The sequence below is a fragment of the Rana temporaria genome, chromosome 2 (assembly GCF_905171775.1).
Source record: "Rana temporaria chromosome 2, aRanTem1.1, whole genome shotgun sequence".
In the NCBI taxonomy this organism is placed as follows: domain Eukaryota; kingdom Metazoa; phylum Chordata; class Amphibia; order Anura; family Ranidae; genus Rana; species Rana temporaria.
This window is the reverse complement of record NC_053490.1, coordinates 345,940,384-345,967,168: the sequence shown is the minus strand read 5'-3', so window position 1 is coordinate 345,967,168 and position 26,785 is coordinate 345,940,384. Positions and strand designations below refer to the sequence as shown.

Here is a 26,785-nt window from a genome sequence, read left to right as displayed (position 1 = left end):
AACAGCGGTTTTCTTGCTGGTTTTTGCCGAGAAAACCGGTCGTGTGTACGAGGCTTTAGAGTTTGGAAACATTTCCTTCCAGAGTTCTCTTCTGGATTATCACAAAGGGGTTGATTTACTAAAATGCAAGAGTGAAAAATCTGGTGCAGCTCTACATCAGCTCTGCTCTGCATCAGCTTCCAGTTGCTTTTTGTTAAAGCTTAAAAAGGAGGTCCAACCATCCCCCCCCCCCCACGAAAAATTTAAGGTCAGCAGCTACAAATACTGCAGCTGCTGGCTTTTAATATATTGACACTTACCTGTCCAGGGAGCCTGCGATGTCGGCACCCCAGCCGAACTTCAGATCGGCTGTCGGGTGCAGCCGCCGCCATTCCTTGTAAGGGAATTCGGCAGTGAAGCCTTTAGGCCAGTTCCCTACTGCGCATGCGCGAAGAGTGTTGTGCTTTCTAATTGGTCAAGCAGCGGAGGAAGTAAGAGGGGGCCCAATCTCCGAGAGACAGGGGCCGTGGCCCGATCTCCCAGAATTGGGGAAGGGTACCTGTCAAAAACAGGTACCTGTTCCCCCTCTCCCCTGAAAGGTACCAAATGTGGCACTGGAGGGGGGGAGGAGACGAATAATCGGACGTTCCACTTTTGAACTTTAATTTAACAAGCTGAAGTTAAAAGCTGATTGGCTACCATGCACAGCTGCACCAGATTTTGCAGTCGTTTCTTCACTAGCATCATCTTTAAAGCGGGAGTTCACCCGAATTTTTTTTTTTTAAGATTAGATTGATGCTCATTTTGTCAGGGGGAATCGGGTAGTTTTTTTTTAATTGAAGCAGTACTTACCGTTTTAGAGATCTTCTCCGCCGCTTCCGGGTATGGTCTTCGGGACTGGGCGTTCCTATTTGATTGACAGGCTTCCGACAGGCTTCCGACGGTCGCATACATCGCGTCACGAGTAGCCGAAAGAAGCCGAACGTTGGTGCGGCTCTATATGGCGCCTGCGCACCGACGTTCGGCTACTTTCGGAAAATCGTGACGCGATGTATGCGACCGTCGGAAGCCTGTCGGAAGCCTGTCAATCAAATAGGAACGCCCAGTCCTGCAGCCCATACCCGGAAGCGGCGGAGAAGATCGCTCTCTAAAACGGTAAGTACTGCTTCGATTTAAAAAAAACTACCCGATTCCCCTTCACAAAATGAGCCTCAATCTAATCTTAAAAATTAACTTTTCGGGTGCACCTCCACTTTAAGTAAGGAGGTGTTGTAAACACAAAAAAAATAATAATACAGAATACCTCCATTTATAAATAAAATAACACCTGAAAATCAGGAGAACATTGATCAAGCTATTAAAAAAGCAATATATGCTTCTGGATTAGCATTGTCAATAAATGAAAATGCATTTGGCAGGGAGTTTTTCAATTATTATGAGGGGAAAAAGAGGGTTACCTGTTCTCCTGTATAGTTGGAATTCTTAATATATACAGTTCTTGTTATTCCATTTGTAAAAAAAAAAAAATATATATAAGATTTTAAAAAGCAAATTTTGTTTATTTACTGAATGTGCTGTACTTTTATTTCAAGCATAATACTTTTATATACATTTTACCTTCCCAGTGTAACAAAAATGTAAAACTACTTTACACTGAATGTCTTTTACATTTTTTCTAAAGTTTCTATTTTTTTCCTGAAACAAAACAGGGGAAAAAAAGTTTTTTTCCATGGCTTAAAATTTCTGGAAATTACACATCTCTAGTCAGGACACACAGTGGGGGTTATTTACTAAAGGAAAATCCACTTTGCACTACAAGTGCACTGCTAGTGCACTTGAAAGTGCACTTGTAAGTGCAGTCGCTGTAGATCTGAGGGGAAGCTTTGAAATGAGGGGAAGCTCTGCTGATTTGATCATCCAATCATGTGCAAGCAAAAATGCTGGTTTTTATTTTTCTTGCATGTCCCCCTCAGATCTACAGCGACTGCACTTCCAAGTGCACTTGTAGTGCAAAGTGGATTTGCCTTTTGTAAATAACCCCCAGTGCCTTTTAGTTTATTGTGCATGGGGCTGTATAGCCTGCAGACCAGTCAGAACTGGATCACAGAGAAAAGGAATACGGTGGCCTGGTTTGGTGAATTTAAGAATGGTTGGAGGAACACAACGAGTTTGAGGTGTTAACTTGGCCTCGAAATTCTGCAGATCTCAATCCAGTCGAACATCTGTGGGATGTCCTGGAAAAATAAATAATCCATGGAGCCCCATCTCGCAAACCTAAAGTATCATAACATACTCTCGGAAATCCAAAGTAGTCTATGCGCCAATGGGTTATGGTGTGTGATCATAATGTTATAGCTGATTGCTGTATACACATCCAAAAAAAATTGATAAATCATTGAGGTAAATTCACTAGAAATACAAGTGGTAAGGGGAATACTGCGCTAATGAGAAAATAAAAAAATAAAAATAGAAAAATAGCTAATAAAAGCCAAGCTGCGACACATACAAAACATGTGAGACCATGCAAAAACAAAATATAAAATGATAGAAAGTCACGCTAAATAAAATGAATGAAAACCCTGTGATGGCAAACAAAACACAGGGGTGTGTATCTCAAGATACAAAAACCCTTGCTGGTACCAGTGATTAGTGAATCAGGTGTGATTATTAAACTTGTATAAATGAATCGTGGTATCTAAATAGATCAAAGGAAACATATAAACCACACCTAGGGCTCTTTCACACGGGTGGCCCGTTCAGGTCCACCTGCTAGTTTTTTAGGCGGACCTGAACGGGCGCTCCGTGATCCTCTATGGAGCCACGGATGTCAGCGGTGACATGCCCGCTGACATCCGACCCGCTCCGATCTGCCAAAGTGTGACGGAGGAAAAACCTACCTTTCCATCCGTCTGGCGGATCGAATCGGGTGAACACGGAGAGACGGTCCGTGTTCATCCGATCCCCCCATAGGGGAGAGCGGAGAAAAGACAGGGCGGTCCCTGCACAGTGTGCGGGGACCGCCCTGTCATCCGCCGGCTCAGCGGGGATCAACGGAGCGATCCCCGCTGATCCATTACTGATCCGCCCCGTGTGAAAGGGGCCTAAGTGAACATAATGTGAATCCTGAAGGTTCAAAAAACGATCAAAATTGGGAAACAATATAAACAATAATGATATACATAAGTAAGTATGACAACAGTGCAGCAAGTGTGAATTACCAAAAATGAGTAAAGATCACACACATAAACACATGAATGCTCCCTGAAAAAAATTTATAAAATTGAATACAGTTCAATGGAAATAAGATGTGAAAAAAGTAAGCAGGAAGTCCATTCCTATTGTGAAAAGGCTCCAATTCCAAAGTAATTAAGGAAGGGAAGAAAAGAAAAAAAACTGTGTTGAAAGAAGGCAATAATGAAGAGGACAGAAGTAAATCCACCAGTACCGCAGGTAAGGTTGCTCCCTGTGATGGACGTCAAACGAAATGGGTAACCTTACCAGATAAGGTGGACCTCCGTTAGTGGCAAGGTCTACAGCGCATGCAGATACAACCCTCTGCAGGGTCTTGTGATGATCCCAAGATGTCACTGGACCAGTGTTTGATCACCTCCTTAGCCTCTGGTAACTTTCCTCTGTATGTTGGAAAGACAGGATCTCCTAATCTCTGTAGGGGCCAAATGCTTCTCCAGTTGGGAATGCAGTAATAAAGAAATAAAAACTTGTATAGTGTATTGCCTCCAAGATGATGGATAATTTATTCCATTTAAAAAAAATGTATAGGGTGTAATGTTATGCTCTTAGCTCAATAATGAAAGCACACTAAAATGTTTCCATAATTTTACAATATTTCTGTGAGCCATCAATCACAGAACGATCTCCATCCAATGCAGTGTTAGGACACGTTTACCGCTCCATAGAGGAAACTGGAAGTTCTGATCGGGAACGCCTGAAAAACTGGCAAACGGACCCGATTGGTTCACTAGTGCGAAAGGGGCCTTAGTCTGTGAAAAAACAAATTTCAATAATACATCATACAATGTAACATTCAATTTAAGGGCTAAATATCTCAAGGTATAAATATTTAACTAATTCAGTAAATAAAGCATGTTTTTTAATTAATTGTCTAGTTTTGAGATTACAAATGGGAAACCTTCTGTTAATTATTTAGTGTGAATGTGTTTACAATACTCAGTTATCCTTACCTGATATGCTAAATCTGATACCTTTCTTGCTTGTCTAGCAATGGAACCAATTGTGCAGAACAGAAGAGTGTCCCAGGGTCTGAACGGAGACCTGTACTTCTCTAACGTCTTGCGTGAGGATGCTGTGACAGATTATAGCTGCAATGCTCGCTCCCATTTCACACATACCATACAGCAGAAAAATGCATACACTTTAAAAGTGCTGACCAGTAAGTGAGCTTTTATATTTTATTGACCCAAATCTTTGTTTTAATACATTTTCTTTCTCAAAGGTATGGACTTGCATTTAAGAAGAGCCTAATTTATCACCAAGTCGCTGTCAACTGTTATAGTGCTATATTATGCATCATTATGCCATCTTTATAATTATATTGTCAGACTAGACTAAAACAGGCATTAATCAAATCTATATTATATTTGAGTGGCACACTTCTTTGAAAAAAAACAGCTTCAAGATCTTTTTTTATAGAAACAATTTTTAGAAAGCTCCATAATACCTAAAACCGGCCATACAAATTCATCTGGTTTAGTAGGGACTGGCCAAATTTCGATCCATGTATGAGCAGAGTGGTTGTACAGAAGTCGGTCTACTGATCGGCTTATGTATAACCGTCCTGTCAAGTTTTTGCTTCTCAATCAGCGCTGCCGAATATATCTGGCAGAGCTTATCAGTGTATTCTAAATGCAGGAAAGTCTTCCCGCTGTCAGAATAAAATAACTAAGCGGGGAGGATTCCCCTATCCACCATACATTTGTTGAAGGATGGTTGAAGGGAAAAAAAAAATTAAAATATGTATGGGCTGCCTAAGGTCAACAAAAATCAGTGTCCATTTAATAGGCAGTAACCGTGATCTATAATTATAAGACCATGCTGGAAGCTAGTGACACCACTGAGATGCAGAGTATTCGAGTGACTGCCATCCCTATGTACTGTATATGCTAAGAAAGTCTACACTGCCACTTGGTATCAAAGGGGTTGTAAAGGTTTGTTTTTTATTTTCTAAATAGGTTTCTTTAAGCTAGTGCATTGTTGGTTCACATACCTTTTACTTAAATTTCCCTTCTAATTTTTTTTCCTTTGTTTTCTTTGTCTGAATTTCTCACTTCCTGTTCCTCCTCAGTAAGCTGTTCTGGCTGACTAACCACCGCTCGGATGATGGTGGAAAGCTTACTGAGGAGAAACAGGAAGTGAGAAATTCAGACAAAGAAAAAAAAAAGTTTAGAAGGGAAATGGAAGGAAAAGGTAAGTGAACCAACAATGCACTAGCTTAAAGGAACCTATTTCGAAAATAAAAAATGAACCTTTACAACGTGTCACTTTGTATTTTTCTGTATTTTCTGTGTTATCTTTCAGGTCTTTTTCCTGAACAGTGTGACAAGGTCCTCCTTTAGATCATATTGGTAAACACAGTTTTTGCCATATGCCACAAGAAATTGCTGTTATTTGTTTTAAGTTATTTATCATTTTGCTTTTATTTTACTAGAGGTTTCATGCTCTTTGGTGAAAATACCACTTTGTGTAATAATTGCATTTTGCTTGTTGCTGCTTGGAATGCCTTGCTGTTTTTTAATTTCAGCTATGTTTGCATAGCAGAATGTTTCATTCTCCTACCACGTCTCTGTCTTTTATCACTTGCTTTTGTGATCTGTTTTAACTAAAGACATTACTTTATCAATTGTGTCTACTTTTGAGGTTTGTAATGAATGTTTGCTACATGCTTTTGCGAGCACACTCACGCCTATTATTGTTGTATTACTTACCAAGGGGCCTATTTATAAAGACTGATTGCCATTTGTTTCGTTGCACATTTCCCTTTATCTCCAATTTATAAATTTCAAAGTGGGTAGAGTTGATGTCAGAGCAAAAATGGTAAACAGTACATTGGTTAAAAAAAAAAAAATATTGATACAAAACTCTTACAAAGTGACCAAATTTTCAAAAATGTATGCCAACTTTAGGAAACTTCTTATCCAGTTTCCTTCCATTTAATTTACTATATTGTTGTGTATAAAAAATAATGTAAAATGGCAATTAGAACCTTTGTAAAGAGGCCCCAATCTTTCACGTTGGTAAATCTTTATTTTTCTTTTTTTTGCTTTTTGTGTTCTTACATCTTTTTATTCCCTATATATTTTCTTCTTCAGATCTATCACTTTAGTATATGTTCCTCCAGGGCTCTCACCATGTTTTGTTTATTACAGAGAATTCCCGTAATGACTCTGCAGTACATTCCGTGAACCATACTATTATGTATCATGGTGAGTCCTTGGGGTCTTATGACTTCCAATCTAACTCACCTTGTAGCTAACAGTATTCATTATACTCATAACATTTCATATAGGTGAAAACTCCAGTCAGGTCACTATTCAAAAATATGAAATGTAGTATCATTGTGCTACATTTACTAGAATTTTTTATACAATGACTGCTAGCCTACATGATAATCTGATCCTATTAAACAATTCCAAATGTAGAAATATGTTTTCTTAGGTAAATAAAAGGGATTTGATTGAGCAAAAGTGACTGATGCTTATACACCAGTCTTAGTAATAATATAATGGAAAAGGGCAGAATCTAGGGGTTGTAAAATGTGTCAAGGTAAAAAATCCACAAATCCACAATCTCTAGTTTAAAATGATTATATTTTCGATTTAGGGAGTATGTGTTACAGAGGTCTTAGGAAACTATGTTTCTCCTAAACACTCAAGAGGAAAAACAAATATAAAGACAAAAAATTACTAATCCTGGTTTTCATCACCATGGTGGTCATTAAAATACAGGTAAATAAAAAACCATACAGGTATTTCTGCCCGTATTGATTTTTTCTATACTAAGAGAAACTTTAATTGTCTATATCTGCTTTATTGTGTTTTGTTTTAAAAATAAAAATGTGACACATGAGAAAGGACCTCTGACTCATTTACTACAGTTTGCAAATTGGTCCTTTTATAACACCAAGTTAGGGTGAAACTGGAAAACTGGTAGCAAGATAACCAACTTATGGCTGGGTAAATAAGTACAGAACATTCATATGTAATACTGTATATACTATAGTTACATAGCTACACAGTTAGACTGGTTGAAAAAAAAGACACTTGGCCATCCAGTTCAACCCACAGAGTAAAAAAACACACCTCCATATACACAATCCTATACCCACAGTTGATCCCGAGGAAGGCAAAAAATAAACAATTTGATCCAATTTGCTGCGCCGGGGGAAAAAAATGTTTTCCCGATTCCCCAAGAGGCAATCGGATATTCAATGGATCAACCTTACCTATAAATATTTACCTGGCTAGAAGGAAATAAGCAGACTTTTACATTAATTTTAGTCCTTCTAACCATAATACATTTCCTTAAAGCAAATCACCCTATTTCTATCTCAAAGGCAGGAATGTATAGGGATATGACATGCTTGTATTAAAAGAGTACAAAGAGACTTAAAGTGGTTGTAAACCTTTGTGTTTTTTCACCTTAATGCATCCTATGCATTAAGGTGAAAAAACACCTTGAACTCTCCAGCCCCCCGTGCCCCCGTTTTACTTACCTGAGCCCCGAACTTCTGTGGGCTCGTTCCCGCGTCACTTTCCAAAAGGCTTGTCGGCTCTTCATTGGTTAGATTGATAGCAGCGCAGCCATTGGCTCCCGCTGCTGTCACCAAATCAATGACGCAGCGAGCCGGGGGGCGGGGCTGAGTGTATCACATGGGAGCGGGCGCCCGCAAGGTAACCCACTCGGGAGAAAACTTCCCAGAGGGGGTTAGCTCTTGCGGGAAGGAGCCTCCAGAGCCGCCGTGGGACCCCAGAAGAGGACCATCTGCACAGTGGAGGTAAGTATACAATTGTTTTTTTGTTTTTTTACTGAACCCATACAACCCCTTTAAAGCAGCTGTGACATGATCATAATTTCTTAAATTAAAAAGTAAGCTTTAATCAGCAACATGTTTTTTGAGAGAACATATGACTATATAATGTGGTTATACAAAAATATGCATGTTCATCTTGATTAAATCATTGTCTATTTTCGCAGACAAGCTGATCTTGGAAACTACATGTACATAATTGTTACATGAACATGTTATTACGTTATCTCTAGATATCCCCCAACTCTTTTAATGCTGTTAAGTAAACATTCTAGGTATGTTTTCATAAAATATGTATTTGCTTTGCTTCTATTTTTAGTTTAATGGCCTGGCTGTTGCTATTTGTGTGTCTGTAACAAAAGCTGGCTTTGCACTTGTGATTTGTGGCTTCCATGTTTTCAAGCAAGTTCTTGTCATTGCTTTTAAGACAGCATGATACTCACATCCTTGGAGCTCATTTTTTTTACTACCAAAGTTAATTTTTATTGTTTATAAATGAGGATTTTCAAGTGCCTTCCACATTGTTCACGGACAATATACAAGTAGTATGACAATACAAACCTGCACATTAATACAGAAAGCAAACTTCCTGGTGGCCTGGCTGGCTCTTTGATAGCTTTATTTGTTCCAGTATAAAGAGACATTCACACCACAGTGTCTGATGTGTCATAATACTTATGATTTGGCTACATTACTGTTGCTACATTGTAATTATTTTGGCTCATTCACAACAGATCAAAGGAATGAATGTTGATCTAAATATGTTCTCAGTTAAAGCAATAGTTTAATAAATGGTGTCCCTATATACCTCCTTAATGGAGTTGTAAAGGAAATTTTTTTTTCACCTTAATGCAATCTATGCTGTCGAAAGTCCCGCGCGCGGTCCCACGATCCTCTTCGCCGCACACCCTGGCCGCTGATTGGCTAGAGGGGATGGATTGAGAGCAGCGCAGCCATTGGCTGGCGCTGCTGTCAATCACATCCAGTGACGCGGCACGCCGAGGGGCGGGGCCGAGTGATACAGTGAGAGGCTATGGCTATGGCTATGACCACCATGCGAGCTCTCGCATGACTGTGGTGACTAATTGTGGGGAGGACCAGAGACAGCCATCGAGGGACCCCAGAAGACATGGATCGGGGCCACTCTGTGCAAAACGAACTGCCCAGTGGCGGTAAGTATGACATGTTTGTTATTAAAAATAAAAATAAAAATTCCTTTAGTAACCCTTATGTCAGGTATTTATTTATGTTTTTTTACTTTTAGATAAAGTAGGAAAGGGTTAAAACCTTACGTTATTTTTTGCTGACTGTGTCCCCATTTGGGAAATGTACCTTTGTACAGAAGGACACGCAAAAGAACACGCAAAAGGACATGAAAGGAAATCTCTCCAATATGGTTGGGATTCCAATCTTAGAAAGTTGGCCCTGGAACAGGTGTCTCCGCTGGAGGATTTTGTTTCCTCATCTCCTACTCTAAAATATTTTCTCTTACTTTCTATCCCTGTGATAATGGTCACCAAGACAAATAGAGAGTGAAGCTTCCCAGCAGGGACACAAAACTTAAAATGTAACAAAGGATTTAACTGTATCCCAAATGTAACCTTAGTTTCCTTAGTTATCATTTTGCTATTTTTATATATATATTTTTACCATTAATGTTAGTGTTTTTAGTTTTACTTTGTTTCATTTGAATGTAACACTTTGTATTAGGAACATAAATATAATGTCCCTGTTAACAAAACAAATTATAGCGTAAAATGTTTACTTTTGCGCTACAGTAACTATAAGTAAGTTATTTTAAAACTAACACTGGTCAATCCAGAAAAAAAAAAATCCTTATATTTTGTCTCTATATTGTATAGAAAATAACATTACTGTATTTTTGAAAGACAATATTGACAAGAGAAAGACGTAGTGGTATTTGTATAAAACAATATATGTATTGCTTTGTTATCTTATGTAACAGCACAGTTATCGATGACGCAATAGTCCCATAGCAGAAATGCAAAAGGTACACTGACCCATAAGGCGTATACAGGTCTCAGAGCTAAAGTGATTAGTTAATGCCTACGTTACAAAATTATCATAAGAACCTTTAATACCCTTTGTTTTGTTTCTGAAAGAGCATCCAACTTTCCTCCTTTAAAAAAAACATTCATTGCCACCTTCCCAGTAAGAGCCAGTTCACACAGGGGCGACTTGGGATCCGACTTGAAGCCGCCCCAAGTCGCCCCAAGTCGTGCAACATATCAAATTCCATGTTAGTCAATGAGACCCGTCTTAACCTCCCTGGCGGTATGATTCTGTCAGAAAAAACATGCTAAAAGCGGTACCATTATTTGCAAGGAAATTTGGCGTTTTATATTGTAGGTCTGTAATTTTTAGAAATAACTCACTTAAATCTGACCAAACAAGATTCTAATAGGCATCCCAGGTATGACATTTTTTTAAAAACAAAATTATAAATTATAATATAATAAATAATTATAAATAATTATAACAAATAATAATATAATTATTACTAAAAATTATTCAATAATGTAATCAAATCAAAATCACTGAAATTTGCTCAGTTGCAGAATTGTTGCTGTCATTATTTTTTTTTTTTTATGACGAATTTCCCCACAAATCGCTATCGCACAATTCTGCAAGTGATTATAATTTATTATCGCTGTTTTTTAGCTGATCTAAAACTATTTTTGACATAAAGGGACACTTTTGGTTGCTATGGACAATCTACAGTTTGCAGGGAGAAAAAAAGGTTTTTATTATATAAAATGATATGCAGGACACAGGACAGACCACTAGGGACAAGGGGGGTGTGTTTTTTTTACATACAGTACTGTAATCTATAAGATTACAGTATACTGTATGTAAGGTGTTTGTTTACTTTTTTGAATTTGGCGCCGTTCTCCGTCCCCGTGCGTCGTAACGTCGCAGGGAACGGAGATCGGCGTCACACGGAGGCACTGTGTGAATCGAGCGAGGTCCCACTCGCTCACACAGCGCGGTGGCATCGCTGGATCCAGGGACAAGGTAAGTAACTTGTGCCTGTGGATCTAGCGAGGCAAGCCCGAGTCTGACTCGGGGTTTCCGCTCGCAGCAGGAAAATCTAACCCCGAGTCAGACTCGGGAAGACCGCCAGGCAGGTTAATGTACACTACTGTAGTCGCTCCGACTTTAGAAAAGGTTCCTGTACTACTTCAATCCGACTTCTAGGCGACTTGTACCCATTGATTTCAATGGAAGTCGCCTCCAAAGTCGGATCGTGTCTTAACTGAAGCAACAATACAGGAAGAGAAATCGTTTTTTCAGGCAAACCCCTCCCTCATCCCCCTCCCTCCCACAGAGCTGATTGTTGTTTGATTGACCACTGGAAAGTCCCCTGTCCTGGAGGCGACTTGAAGTCACCTTGTAAGTCGCCCCAAGTCGCGCTGCGGTGTGTGCTCAGGTCATGTCCAGGTCACCTTGCAAAGTCGTGGCCGGAGTCGTGTTGCCCCTGTGTGAACCGGCTCTTAGGGGTATATTTATAAAACAAGGTATACTTATGTCAATGTTCCATTTTACAAGCATCTTCCTGGTGCATGTGTTTTAAATTACAAATTAAAACCTGCATTTTAGATGTTCACCTAGAATGTATACCCAAATTATGCAGCTGTATAAAATAAACCAGTTTATTCCATAATTGTAAAAATGTACCATTATATTGCCCACATTTAAAACATATAAAGCAACAGTAGCATTGCTCAGATTGTTTGCATTTTACATCTGCTCTCAGTGGTAGTTATAAAATATTGCAGTTTAAAACTCAAAATAATGTATAGTGAAATTCCAATCTTAATAAAAGGCAAATATGGTCATACAAAAGAAACCTCAGCTTTTACTTAGGTGCTAAAATTCCCTGTAAGATACATTTCTTGCTGTCAGAGGCACTAGTTAAAGCGGTATTAAATCTAGAACCAAAATTAGAATATATTATAGCTTACAGATCATTAGATGTGGTGGCTGCATTCGTTTTGTTTTTTACGTGTTTTCCCCTCTGTTTTCACCTGATGATCTGGCCAGTAACACTCTTGAATGAGTAACTTGTATAGCGCGACAAACGCAAACTAAGGGCTTTTGCAGCCAGTGTCCGCCTGTGTCTTCAGAAGAGATGGGTCTTAAGCTTCTTCCTGAAGGCCAGATGGTTTTCTTCCAAGCGGATGTCCACGGGTAGAGCGTTCCATAGCCGTGGTTTATTAGAGTGCCACCCTCCTCCAGGAGGCAGATTTAGCATTGTCAGCCTGGAGGGAGGGGAGTGTTAAATGTTTAATACTACCATATTTAGATACACTGATGCCTTGTACACACGATCGGAATTTCCGATGAAAAATGTCAAACGGAATTTTTTCATATATTCCAACCATGTGTGGTCCCCATCATTTTTTTTCCATCAGAGTTTAGAAATAGAATATGTTTTATTTATTTTTTCCAATGGAAATAATCGAAAATTCCGATCGTCTGTGTGGATCTCCGACGAAGAAAAAAACCTGCATGCTCAGAATCAAGTCAACGCATGCTCGGAAGCGTGTTTTACGTCACTGCGTTTTGGACGGTCGGAATTTGGTCTGACAGTGTGTATGCAAGACAGCTTGAACGGAATTCCAACGGAAAATTACATCTGATTTTATCCCATCGGAAATTTCCGATCGTGTGTACAGGGCATAACAAATTAAAGCCAGACTCCAGATAACACTTTATAAGCATTTTTATTTCCATTTTGGCATAACGTTTTTTTTTAACATGAATAAAAACCGTTCACGGTAAGCACCACTATCAAATTACTTGTCTCATCCCTGTAACTGCAAGAGAGCTTGTTCTTTTCAAAAACAACAGACTTACTGGCTGGATTACCAGATGAAAATAAAAGAAAGAAAGCCTAAAAATAAAATTAATACAGCCATCTGTACACATCTAAGAATTGGTAAGCTGCAATATGATAAATGTTTGCTTTTGGGTTTAATACTGTGAAGCCTCGTACACACGACCGAGGAACTCGACGGGCGAAACACATCGTTTTCCTCGTCGAGTTCCTTGTTAGGCTGTCGAGGAACTCGACAAGGCAAGTTTCTCCATTCCCGTCGAGGAAAAAGAAGACATGCTCTCTTTTTGGCTTGACGGGATTCTCGACAGTTTCCTCGTCGAAAAATGTACACACGACCGGTTTCCTCGGCAAATAAAAAAATCCCAGCAAGTTTCTTGCTGGTTTTTGCCGAGAAACTCGGTCGTGTGTACGAGGCCTGACATGTGCTAATAGGAAACAGAGGTATAAATCACACATGTGCCTTTACACAACATCAACTAAACTGTATTAGGAAAAGCATACAGACCTCTGTCTGTGTGTCTGTCTGTCCATCTTAATAAACATGTATAGTGATCCTTAAAACAATTTAAATCTCACCCAAGACTCAACTGAATTCCAGTGTGGCAAGCACTAAAGCAGCAATTTATTCTAATATAAATATATTACTGGATACATTTATTTTATACTATTGATTAACATTCTAATATTGCTACCTTGCTCATAATTTAAAGTTCTAATGGTTTATTATTTGAACTGTTTGATTAATGTAGCAAAAGAAGAACGAACACCTTGCCACCATTAGGGCTGAAGATAATGAGAGAATCAGTAATGGTGTTCACACATCTCATTGTGGAGGGTAGAAATTCGAATGTACTTTTATAGCATTGTGGAGGGTATAAATTGCTGCTTTAGAGAGATCATACAATTTTATTATCAGTTAATTTACGTAAGGGATGGCACACCTTTACAGACACATCAAATATGATTGTGTGCAGGGACCCTTAAAGTTTTTAGTAAAGATTACATCCTTAGTATGTTAATTTTCCAGCTCGAGGGGTTCCAGAGCGGATACCAACATTCTTACTGCCTATGGGGACATCAAGCACCAAACTGGTTCTGCGTGATGAAGATCTACTTCTGGAGTGCATTGCATCTGGAGTGTAAGTATTGTAAACTATTTAGTAAGGAATTGGAATGTTTTATCAAACTGTCACAAAAAAAAAGTATATGGGGATTTTCTAGTAAAATTACAAGCTTGAACATTTTCAGGAAACAAAAAGAAAATAAATAAAATGTCCATGTTATGAATATCTTAATGGTTACCTAACCAAACACAGGGGATACCGTAATTCAAAATTCGAAACTAATAAGATCTTTGAACCATCTCAATGCTCTCAATGAGTACACTAACATCTGGTAGCAACAGCAACATATTTGGGAACCATCCTCGTGCCCTCAGCTGTGATCTACTTTCAGATATCCAAAAATGTTGCCACATAGTGGATGATACAAAACTAAAGGTGGAGTAGACTGTGGTGTTCTATGATATAATACCACTTTTTACATTCATACCTACTATATAGGCAGTTGAGACACTGAGAATATATTTGTACTAAGATAACATTCTGGGTATCATAAAGGAGCTTAACTCATACCAAGTATGGCCTTTGCTGGACTCCCATCTGCTTAAAATGGAAATGTACTTTTTCTATAAACAGAAACAGGGCTGCATCATATGTTCATTGCAATGTAGGTTTTCCATGGAGCAAAAGGAAACATATCGTCCGCTATTTTACATTGAGAAGAACTTTGACACATCCATCAGGTGGTGCAGGACAGCCAATTAAGACATTTCAGCACATGAACATACCCCCTACCCCCTACCCCCTACCTTATAAATAGACCTGATCTGGCGGCCATCTTACATTCTGCTTTTTGTCAGTGTAGGGAGAGGTTGGTGTTTGGAGCAGGGACAGGCTGTATTCAATCAAATAGCTATCTAAAAGGTCCACAAAAGTCCTTTTAAGGACTGGTATAGGTGTGCTACTTGCTGTGCAGTATATAGGTGTGGAATACAATCATATACTTTTTGTCAGTGTAGGGACAGGTTGCTGTTTCGAGCAGGGACAGACTGTAGTGACACAAATCGTTACCTAACAGGTCCACAAAAGTCCTTTCAAGCACTGGTATATGTGTACTACTTGCTGTGCTGTATATAGGTGTAATATACACTTATAATATACTTTCGAATATAGAAAGCATATTATAGTGGATTTGTATTGTGCAGCATTGTGACTGCTGTTGTATTTGGTTACTGCAGAATTTTTGCCTCTTTCGCTGCGTTACCTCTTCTACACACAATGACAACATTTAATGAAAAAAACATTTCATAACTGGTGCGATAAACCAGTGGCCCCCCAAAAAGACAGATTGAAGCGGACTGTTATCTAAAAATATACTTTCATAATAATGTATTTGGGTACTGCAGAATTTGTGTCGCTTTTGCTGCTTTACTTCTGCTACACACAGTGACAAAATTTGTGAAAAAAAAGTTTCATAACTGGTGCGATAAACCAGTGGCCCCCCAAAACTACAGATTTTGTTATATACCTTCTTCCACATAAACTGCGCTTCTCTAGAGACTTTTGTCACAGGGTCATTTAAAAAATGACAGGCAGAGGAAGAGGCAGGCCCTTCCGCAGGGGTGGTAGGGGTAGGGCAGGAGCACCAGGCTGGAGCCAAAGTGGGAAGTGGCACAATGTTCGTTCAATTACCTCAAAGGATGCACCAGACTTGGTTGAGTGGCTCACCCTCCACTTGATCCATCAGAAGACATTTCGGAGCAGCCATTCTTGGCATTGGATCAGGAAGAGGAGGTAGCAACAGCCGGCACTCAGCAGTCTGACGACAGTACTCAGATCAGCCCAAGGAGGTTGGTGCCCGCTGTTGCTGCCTACTCCGAGTTCTCTATTGTTAGTGATGGGGAAGGTGACGTCGATGATGACGTGTCTACAGACGTCACGTGGATGCCCACAAGAGAGGAAGAGGAGGGGAGTTCAGAGGGAGAGATGGACCAGCAGATAGGGAGGAGAAGCAGGCCAAACTTACATTGCACAGGAGGGACAAACCAGACTCAGGAGCGAGCCATCAACCATGTACGGTCACATCTGGCACTCCCAAGACGCCGGCTCATGGCTCTGCAGTGTGGGCTTTTTTTAACGCGTCTGCTGCAGACAATAGTGTTGCAATCTGCAGCCTTTGCAGTCAACGCATAAGTCGCGGTAAGCCCAATACTCACCTAGGGACGACCGCCTTAAGAAGGCACCTGGCCTCCCATCACCGAGCCCAGTGGGAGCAACGCCATCAGAACCCACAAAGCCACACCAGGCTCTCACCGTCCAGCCTCTTCTCCTTCTCCTTCCCCTCTATGCTCACAATTGTCCTCCACTCCACCTTCCACCATGCCGTCCTCATGTTTTTCTGCAAAAAGGCAGGCTTCCGTGGCCCAAATGTTTGATCGTAAAAAAACGATGACGCCGGATAACCCTCTTGCCCAACAGTTGACCGCTGGCTTGTCAGAACTGATAGCCCGCCAACTACTGCCATATAAACTGGTGGACTAAGAGGCCTTTCGAAAATTTGTGGCCATTTAAACACCACAATGGAAGGTCCCAGGAAGGATTTTTTTTTCACAGAAGGGCATCCCAGAGCTATATGGCCATGTTTAGCGGCAAGTGAATGTATCTCTGGCACACAGTGTCGGTGCCAAGATACATCTGACCACAGACACGTGGTCTAGCAAACACGGGCAGGGAAGGTATATAGCTTTTACTGCCCACTGGGTGAACCTTCTGATGGTCGTCAAGCATGTAACCCGTGGCACCCATGTAGATTTGGTTTTACCGCCACGGATTGCATGCAGGCCTGCCTCTTCTTCTCCTCCTCCTCCTACTCCATCCTCCCTCTCCTCCTCGGCTGATTCCTAATTTTCCGATGATACCGTCTCTTCCGCTGCGCCGCCCAAGATCCCCAGAACCAATTCGACATGCCAGGTGAGACGTTGTCATGCTGTGCTGCATCTGTTGTGCCTGGAAGACAAAAGCCACACTGGTCCTGCACTCCTTTCAGCTTTGCGTTCACAGGCAGATCAGTGGCTTACACTGCTTAATTTGACAGTTGGTAAAGTGGCGTGCGACAATGGTGTCAATCTGCTGAGCGTGCTAAAACAGGGCAAAAGTACACATGTGCCATGCATGGCACACATCCTGAACTTGGTCGTGCAGCGATTCGTTGCCAAATACCCTGGGGTCCAGGACGTCTTGCAGCAGGCCAGGAAAATCTCGGCCCATTTCAGAAGATCTTACACGGCCATGGCTCGTCTTGCTGACATTCAGCGGCAACACAATCTGCCCGTCAGACGTCTTATTTGTGACTGCCCAACACGATGGAACTCAACATTATATATGCTTGGTAGGCTGCTCCAGCAGAAACGTGCAGTTAACGACTACCTGTACGAACTCTGCGGCAGGACAGGTTCTGGGGAGCTTGTTTTTTTTTCACTGCGCCAGTGGCTGCTCATGCGCGACTCATGCAGACTTCTGCGGCAATTTGATGAGATCACCAAACTGGTCAGTCGCAGCCAGGGCGCCATCAGTGACATCATACCTTACGCCTTCTTTCTGGAGTGTGCATTGTGTCGTGTCATTGATCAAGCCGTCGAGGAGCAGGAAGATGAGGAAGTCGCAATGCTGGATGAATTCCCAGGGGGGGCTACTCCACCTGAGACAAGTCAACAACGGGAGTCTGAAGAGGAGTCAGAGGAGGATGGTGAGGAGCAAGAAGAGCATGCTTTAAACCTTTCTGGGATCCCTGGTGTTGTCCGTGGATGGGGGGAGGAGAACGATGACGACATTATCCTGGATGATGAGAAGGAGCCAGGCCAGTACAGCGCTTCCAGTTTAGTGCAAATGGGGGCCTTCATGCTCCAGTGTAAGAGGGACCCCCGTATAAAAAGCATAAAGGGCAAGGACCAGTACTGGGTGGCAATGTACTAAGACCCCCGGTACAAACAAAACATAGCAGAAATGTTACCACCATCACAGAGGGCTATCAGAATGCAGCACTTCCAGGCCTTGCTTCGAGAAATGCTGCATTCTGCTTTTGCGTCCGCTGGCAGAGGAATTTCCACTCACAGAGAAACAGTTTCGGGTACCAATCCCACAGCGCCTGGAAGAAGAGGGCGGTTTGAAGATGTATTGGTCACTAATGATATGAGATCATTCTTTCAGCCGACCCATCGACAGCTGTCCTCTGGATCCAGCATCAGGGAATGCCTAGACTGACAGGTGTCCGACTACATCGGGTTAACGGCCGATGTGGATGCACTGAGAAGTGATGGACTACTTGGTGGGCAGGCTTGACCTCTTTTTTTTTTTTTTTTTAAACAATTTTTATTAGATTTTCAACAAACCTACAATAACAAAATATATCAGGACTGGATGCAACCAGTAACATAAGTGGAAGGGTGCAGTAGCAGGTACAAACAAACTTACACCGTTGCAAACGGGAAGCAGTACTCTAAAGTAATACATTTATCCAAACAGAATGTATCCGTGTATAAAGACATTGAAAGGGAAAAGGCAGTACCATGACAATAGAAGGAGGCTACGAGTTGCAGTCAACAGTGCCGCGGGAGCAAAAACGGCTGAACTTGTTGTGATCCTGCCACGGATCTTTCCGTATTCCGCCCACCCCAGATGGGAGCCTACTGTGGGTGGGGGAGAGCAGAAGAGGAAAAAAAAAAAAAAGGGGGGGGGGGAGGGGGTGGAGAGAAGAGGGGCCTGCGGAGGACTAGAGATGTGATCGTAAGATAGACAACCTTGTCAGAGACCAACTAGGAAATCAGTGGTGTACGTCAGTTGGAGCAGCGGGATCTGTAGGGTACAGTGATTCTCTGTAGTGAATCCAGCAGGTCCAAGTGTCCATAAACTTAGCATGCGTATCATTGGCACAGTGTATGAGTCGTTCCATTTCCTCGAGTTTCCTCACCCTAAGGTGCCAATCTGACACGGTGGGGGGTGTAATAGATTTCCACCTCAAGGGAATACACTGGGTGGCTGCGTTGACGAGGTGAAGTGTGAGCGATTTACGGTAACAGGATTTTGGTAAGGTCGTGTGGTGTAGCAAGAATTGCGCTGGGGCGACAGGCTTGACCTCTTGCCAGAGCTTGCACAATTTGCAATGGAACTGTTGGCTTGCCCCTTGTCCAGTGTCCTGTCCGAAAGGATGTTCAGCACAGCAGGGGGGGTCGTGACCGATAAGCGCACTCAACTAGCTCACAACAGTGTTGACTACCTCACATTTATAAAAATGAATGACGCATGGATCTCGGAGGAATTCAACACATGTGACCAATAGACCATGTTTCATTCAAATTCAGGTGAACGCCTGTGGGCTAATTTTTTAGGCCTGTACTGGCCGACACTTACTTCTGTATCCGGTGAATGCCTATTGTACCACCAGCCACAGAATACAAGGTTGTTTGCTGTCAGGTGAACACCTGTGGCCGTGGGCTAATTTTTGGGGCCTGTAATGGCCGACACTTACTTCTGTATCCGGTGAATGCCTAATGTACCACCAGCCACAGAATACAAGGTTGTTTGCTGTCAGGTGAATGCCTGTGGCCGTGGGCAAATTTTTAGGGCCTGTAATGGCCGACACTTACAGTACTTCTGTATCCGGTGAATAACTTAATGTACCTCCAGCCACAGAATACAAAGTTGTTTGCTGTCAGGTGAACGCCTGTCGGCAAATTTTTGGGGCCTGTAATGGCCGGCACTTACTTATGTATCCGGTTTTTCACTTAATACTTCTGGTAGGTCAGTGTCCATGTTGTGGGACTATTTGTGCACAGCTAGTCTTCCTATAATCCCCATGGCCAGTGGTTGTGGGGGTCTGTGGGAGGGTGCCTATCGGAATCTGGAACCCCTTTTTAACAAGGGGGCCCCGAGATCCCAACCCACCTATGTGAAAAAGTATGGGATACATAGTACACCTACCCATTTACCATAAAAGTGTCAAAAAGTTATAAAAACACATACAAGGTTTTTAACAAATCTTTTATTAAAAAATAAAAAAACAGTGTCCCCCCATATAAATCCTTCATCAACCACGCCACCCGCTGCACACAAATAAAAATAAAAACATGCTCCCGCCGACATGAAGGCTGGCCACCTACTGCAGGCTATGTTGTTTGATAGTTCTTATATAGGTAAAGAGCGCGGGCCCCCTGGTTATGTCACCTGGTGTGGCACCATCCGATCTTGACGTCACTGACCCAGCATGCATCCCGAAGGACCTAGTATGGTCTGGGGGGGACAGCGTTTTTGGGGGTTTTTTTACTGGCAAATTTTTGTTTTTTTCACTCAGCTGTCAGGGGGGAACCCCATTGACAGCTTATGACTCATCGGTTGTTGAGCCCCACTCCTTAAGAACCAGCTTATACTGCGCCCTGATTGGGCAAAACTTTGCAGTGCATTGCAGGGCAAACACTCCCCAAACACCCTGCAAATTTGAGTTTTTCTCCGAACAGGGTGAACAGCCAATGTTCAGCCCAAACTGATGCGACGGGACGAATAGTTCACCCAACTTTACTGCAGGCTTTAGCCTGCAGCACTAATCAAGCAGGGAAAACAGGTTGGAAAACCGACTTCTGTACAACCGCAATGCCCATACTTGGATCGCAATTTAGGTTGCCCCTGCTGAACTTACAAAATTTTGATCCATGTATGGCTGGCTTTAGTTAAACAACTTCTTTTACGCATTTCAATGAAATGATCGATAATTAGACATGTGCATTGAAGAGATGAAACAGATGGACATAAAGCACAAAGGACAAACCAATATGTGCAATCTAGAGAAAGACAGTTGGTATGAAAGAGCTGTTAAAGAGGCCACATGTTATTGTGTAACATATACAGCAAATCCATAGTCATTCTTGTGAATGGTTTACAGTACCCACACATTTATTTACCTAGAAGTGGTCATATGCTAAGAAATTTGCTATGATTCAGCTGAGCCTGAGGAGTTTTTTCAAATGACGTGAATTTATGATTACAAGAAGGTCCATATGCGTTTGACTTGAAGTTTGGCCATGTATAAAAAGGTTTCTCAGGAATGCAGTATGCATACCCCTGCTAGTTTGACTCTAATAAATTACAGTACTTGGAGGTAGTTTACTACAAGATTTTTTTCACTTAGCCCATTTAATTGTGCATGAGATGATTTGATACAAGATTCACCGGAATATTATTGGAGGTTTGAAATACAGATGTGCTAAGATAAATGAAAGTTATAAAGTTATTAATAACATATAGCCGGATTCAGGTAGAGCGGCGTATATATGAGCGGGCGTAGCGCAGCTCATATGCGCTACGCCGACGTAAAATAGAGAGGCAAGGCCAGTATTCACAAAGCACTTGCTCCCTAAGTTACGGCGGCGTAGCGTAAATGGGCCGGCGTAAGCCCGCCTAATTCAAAGTAAGCAGGTAGTGGGCGTGTTGTATTGAAATTAATTGTGACCCCATGTAAATTAAGCGCCAAACGAACGGCGCATGCGCGCGCATGCTCAGAATCACGTCGAATTTACGCCCCAAGATACGACGGCTCAATGGCAATGACGTGAACGTAACCTACGCCCAGCCCAATTCACGTACGACTTACGTAAACAACGTAAAATCCGTCGGCAGCTCCGACATCCATACCCTAAGGCCCCATACACACGGGAGGATTTATCTGCGGATACGGTCCAGCGGACCGTTTCCACGGATAAATCCTCTCGAGGATTTCCGCGGATTTCTATGCGATGGCGTGTACACACCATCGCATTGAAATCCGCGGCGAAATCCTCTGGCAATGACGTGTCGCGCCGTCGCCACGATTATGACGCGGCGACGTGCGCGACGCTGTCATATAAGGAATTCCACGCATGCGTCAAATCATTACGACGCATGCGGGGGATCCCTTCGGACGGATGGATCCGGTGAGTCTATACAGACCAGCGGATCCATCCGTTGGGATGGACTCCAGCAGATGGATATGTTCTGCATGTCAGCAAATATTCGATCTGCTGGAATCCATCCCAGGGGAGATATATCCGCGGAAACAGATCCGCTGGCATGTACACACCATAGGATCTATCCGCTGAAACCCATTTGCTGGGATTTATCTGCGGATGGATTCTATGGTGTGTACGGGGCCTAACATTACTTAGACCAGCTTTTTGGTGGTTTATCTTTACGCCGGATGTACGCCTTACGTAAACGACGTAGCTTACTGCGATGGCCTCAAGTACGTTTGTGAATCGGCGTATCTCTCTCATTTTACATATTCAACGCGTAAATCAATGGAAGCGCCCCTAGCGGCCAGCGTAAATATGCACCCAAGATACGACGGCGTAGGAGACTTACGTCGGTCGTAGGAAGCCAAAATTCAGGCGTATCTTAGTACAAGAATACGGCGCATAGATATGACGGCGCATCCATGGACTTACGCGGCGTATCATTAGATACGCCGGCGTAAGTCTTTCTGAATCCAGCTAATAGTAATTACAATAGTGCTTAGAAGAAGTCTAACTGCAGACCGACATTGAAAGAGTATGAAATAGTCAATGTTAAACTGAAAATGAAAAATTTACCACACATTCAGACTGCGTGGCTTATTTACCAAATAAGCAATATTTATCCTAGCTCACCCCACTTAAACTATATAATCAGGTTCTCAGGAATTTCAGATTTTAGTTTTAGTTGAACTTCATTGGATATTTAAAGTTGGCATAGTCTAGTGAAAAATAATATCCTAGAAACCAGTGCATGTTTAGTATCTCACAAAAGTAAGTACACCCTTTACATTTTTGTACGTTTTTTATTATACCTTTTCATGTGACAAAGTCTAAACCGCTGGAAACAAAAGTGAGTACACCCCTAAGTGAAAATGTCCAAATTGGGACCCAAGTGTCAATATTTTGTATGGCCACCATTATTTTTCAGCACTGCCTTAACCCTCTTGGGCATGGAGTCACCAGAGCTTCACAGGTTTCCACTGGGGTCCTCTTCCACTCCTCCATGATGACATCACGGAGGTGGTGGATGTTAGAGACCTTGTGCTCCTCCACCTTCCGTTTGAGGATGCCCCACAAATGCTCAATAGGGTTTAGGTCTGGAGACATGCTTGAACAGTCTATCACCTTTACCCTCAGCTTCTTTAGCAAGGAAGTGGTCGTCTTGGAGGTGTGTTTGGGGTCGTTATAATTTTGGAATACTGCCCTGCCCCAGTCTCTAAAGGGAGGGGATAATGCTCTGCTTCAATATGTCACAGTACATGTTGGCATTCATGGTTCCCTCAATAAACTGTAGCTCTCCAGTGCTGGCAGCACTCATGCAGCCCACCGTGCTTGACTGTAGGCAAGACACACTTGTCTTTGTACTCCTCACCTGGTTGCCGCCATACACGCTTGACACAATCTAAAGCCAAATACGTTTATCTTGGTCTCACTAGGTCACAGGACATGGTTCCAGTAATCCATGTCCTTAGTCTGCTTGTCTTCAGCAAACTGTTTGCATGCTTTTTGTGCATCATCTTTAGAAGAGGCTTCCTTCTGGGATGCCAGCCATGCAGACCAATTTGATGCAGTGTGCGCCCTTATAGTCTGAGCACTGACAGGCTGACCCGAGTCCTGCTGCCGAATGCAGGACCCGGCCCCGCTCCCCGGCGCCTGTGTCATTGAATTTGATTGACAGCAGCGGGAGCCAATGGCTGCCCTGCTATCAATCTATCCAATGAAGAGCCTAGAGCCCCAGGCAAAGATCCAGCGTGTTCTCGATGCAGGACTTTCTAGGGCTCAGGTAAGTAAAACGGGGGCTGGGGGGCTGGTAATCAGGGCCGGACTTACCATTGGGCTTGACTGGGCTCAAGCCCATGGGCCCCGCCCCTTACGTTTATTTTTTTTCAATAATATGCCAGTCATTTAAAGTGGTTGTAATGTAAACCCTCGGACACAACGTTGTCTTAAAAAATAGTCCATAACACAGACAGCTGATCATTTGCATGACTTCATCGCGTTTGCCCCTCTAAACCGGCATTTAAAGCTTGCCGGAATGCAGTCTGTGAGAACTTCCCCTCTCTCCGGCACAGAGGAGAAGTCTTGCGGTGTTTAGCTCTTTCCACTCTTCCTGATACTCCCCTGTGTGACTAAAGAAGATGTCACAAAAGGGGAATGAAAGAAAACAGCAGGCGCAGACACAGCAACGAATGGTTACGGCGCATGCACGAGATTACCGACAGGGACACAGTAAGGGCGGAAGCGATTTTAATTTGTAATTTGCATTTGTCATAATTTGAATCACATAACAGCAGTACGAATGGCACTTGAGATACTCGGAAATACAGAGAACAAAACCATCCTAAAAAAGGTATTTGCAAACCTAATTTTTGGGGGATATATATATATATATATATATATATATATATATATATATATATATATATATATATATATATATATATAAGTATTGCATTGTGATGAGCTGTCATAACTTAATAATTGAAAAACTGCAATAATCGGCCGTGGTTTACTTCAGAATCGTGATCTCTATTTTTATTCTCAGTTTATCAAGAATTGTGTAGCTCTAATACATAGCTTGTGTATGTATCATTTTGTTCTATTTAAATTAATGTATAGAAGGAAGGGCCCAAAAGTGACAAGCCCAGGGGCCCCCACCACCCTAAGTCCTGCCCTGCTGGTAATAGTCAGATGTTTTTTCACCTTTATGCATAGGATGCATTAAGGTGAAAAAACAGGAGGGTTTATAACCCCTGGAATAGTTGTATTATAAACAGAAACAACTAAACTCATCATAATAATATACTGTTCATGTTTTTAGATTGTCATGAACTCATCTTAACTCTGCAAATAAACATATTTTACTTGCACACATCAAATTAGGTAACCTATACATCTTTTTGAATTTATAGTGATTTTGTGTTTTTAACAGACCCACCCCAGAAATAATGTGGTATAAGAAAGGAGGAGAGCTGCCCAGTCAGAAACTGAAGTTTGAGAATTACAACAAGACCCTGCGTATTTCCCCTGTCTCTGAGGAAGACAGTGGAGAGTATTTCTGCCAGGCATCAAACAGGATGGGAAGTATCAGACACACCATTTCTGTTCGTGTTAAGGGTAAGCACAAAAAATCAGACAGCATTAGAAATTGAATTATGCCAAGTTTAAAAAAAAATGTGTGAGTTTATATTAAATGTGAAGTTCAGTAGCCCAAAGCGAATCAGAATTCATCTTTCACTGATCTAATTGAAAAATATGAAATATATGATTTGTGATTGTTTACCTTTGATTTTTGCACTTTGCCCATCAGTGTGCTAAAAGTCTCAATTACTGCAAACCACAAGAAGTTCCCTTTTGGTGTCTTAATTATCTGTATACAATCTGTAAGATACAATGATATTAACAAAAATTCACACCTTTTGCTGAGAATGTAGTATTAGTATTATTTAGTAAATTAAACTATTAGTAATTAGCATTAATGCATCAACAAATTGCTGACATGTTACAATATGCAGCAATGGTCTCAAGCTGATGTCATCATTCTGCTGCCTGGAGGAGAAAAGATATTCTCAACATCATTTCCCCCACGGAATTACTGTGACTGTAACGTGTAGCAAGCCACACGTTGAAAGGAAGCAGCAATAGGCACTAATTGTGGAGACTTTAGTTGTGCGTACACAGCAAACAACTACGTAGGCACATAAATATGTATGGCTGTGTTATCTCTGGGCCACCATGATCATCTCAATCCAGAAAGGAGATTCTGATCCAAAATGATGTCTGAGCTCAGATGTTGCCAGCGTTCTAGAGAAAAGCGAAGTGGCGATAAAAGAGTTCCGTGTCTGTGAGTCTCCAGTCAGAGCTGATCTGGAACTGGGAAAGTCTCGCTGCTACTTTGGCTGAAAACGACCGATGGTAGTCATAGAAAGCAAAGCCTCCATATTTGTAAGCAAGATCTGTCACTTCATGAAGGTACAAGTCCAGCTCCTCGCTCCTGCTGAGGGTGGCTGAACAAAGTAAGTCTCTGAACATCCCGAAGGACAGGGCGAACTCAGTGGCTGACAACTTACGACTGAGGCTGGGGTCTCTCAACTTCACAACCACTGAGACATCCCCCCAGGTGTATGATTTGTTGTCAGCTAAGTCATGGGCTGAGATGAGCAGGGATGCCAATTGACATCTTTGCCTTCCAATATATCCTTCCCGACGCTGGTCGGGACAAGATGAACGGGGAGGACGATAGGTCTAGGGCCTGGTGTACCTGCAGAAGGAGAAGCTGTCATCGGGACCATGACCAGGTCAGGGAGGGCCATGGGTGGGTAAACTTTCAAAGGTGTGACTCGATATCGATATTTTGTGTGATCACCCTTGCCTTCAAAACAGAATCAATTCTTCTAGGTACACTTGCATACAGTTTTTGAAGGAACTTGGCAGGTAGGTTGTTCCAAACATCTTGGCGAACTAACCACAGATCTTCTGTAGATATAGGCTGCCTAAAATCCTTCTGTCTCTTCATGTAATCCCAAATAGACTCGATAATGTTGAGATCAGGGCTCTGTGGGAGCCAAACCATCACTTCCAGGACTCATTGTTCTTCTTTACACTGAAGATAGTTCTTAATGACATTGGCTGCATGTTTGGGGTTGTTGTCCTGCTGCAGAATAAATTTGGGGCCAGTCACATGCCTCCCTGATTGTATAGCATGATGGATAAGTATCTGCCCGTACATCTTAGGATTGAGGACACCACTGATCCTGGCCAAATCTCCAACTCCATTTGC

At 42.0% G+C, this 26,785-nt stretch overlaps 1 protein-coding gene across 24 annotated transcripts in view; it reads left to right on the top strand.

Annotated features, from left to right (window-relative positions):
• Positions 1 to 26,785, top strand: part of NFASC (neurofascin) — a 211,027-nt gene that overhangs the window by 108,966 nt on the left and 75,276 nt on the right. For 19 of the 24 annotated variants that reach the window (XM_040337564.1, XM_040337563.1, XM_040337567.1 and 16 more), the window contains 4 exons: positions 4,220 to 4,390; positions 6,384 to 6,440; positions 13,936 to 14,047; positions 24,938 to 25,122. In XM_040337564.1, the coding sequence (XP_040193498.1) occupies positions 4,220 to 4,390; positions 6,384 to 6,440; positions 13,936 to 14,047; positions 24,938 to 25,122 (525 nt within the window). The remainder of the gene's footprint in view (positions 1 to 4,219; positions 4,391 to 6,383; positions 6,441 to 13,935; positions 14,048 to 24,937; positions 25,123 to 26,785) is intronic. The other 5 variants (XM_040337571.1, XM_040337570.1, XM_040337586.1 and 2 more) reach the window with 1 other exon arrangement.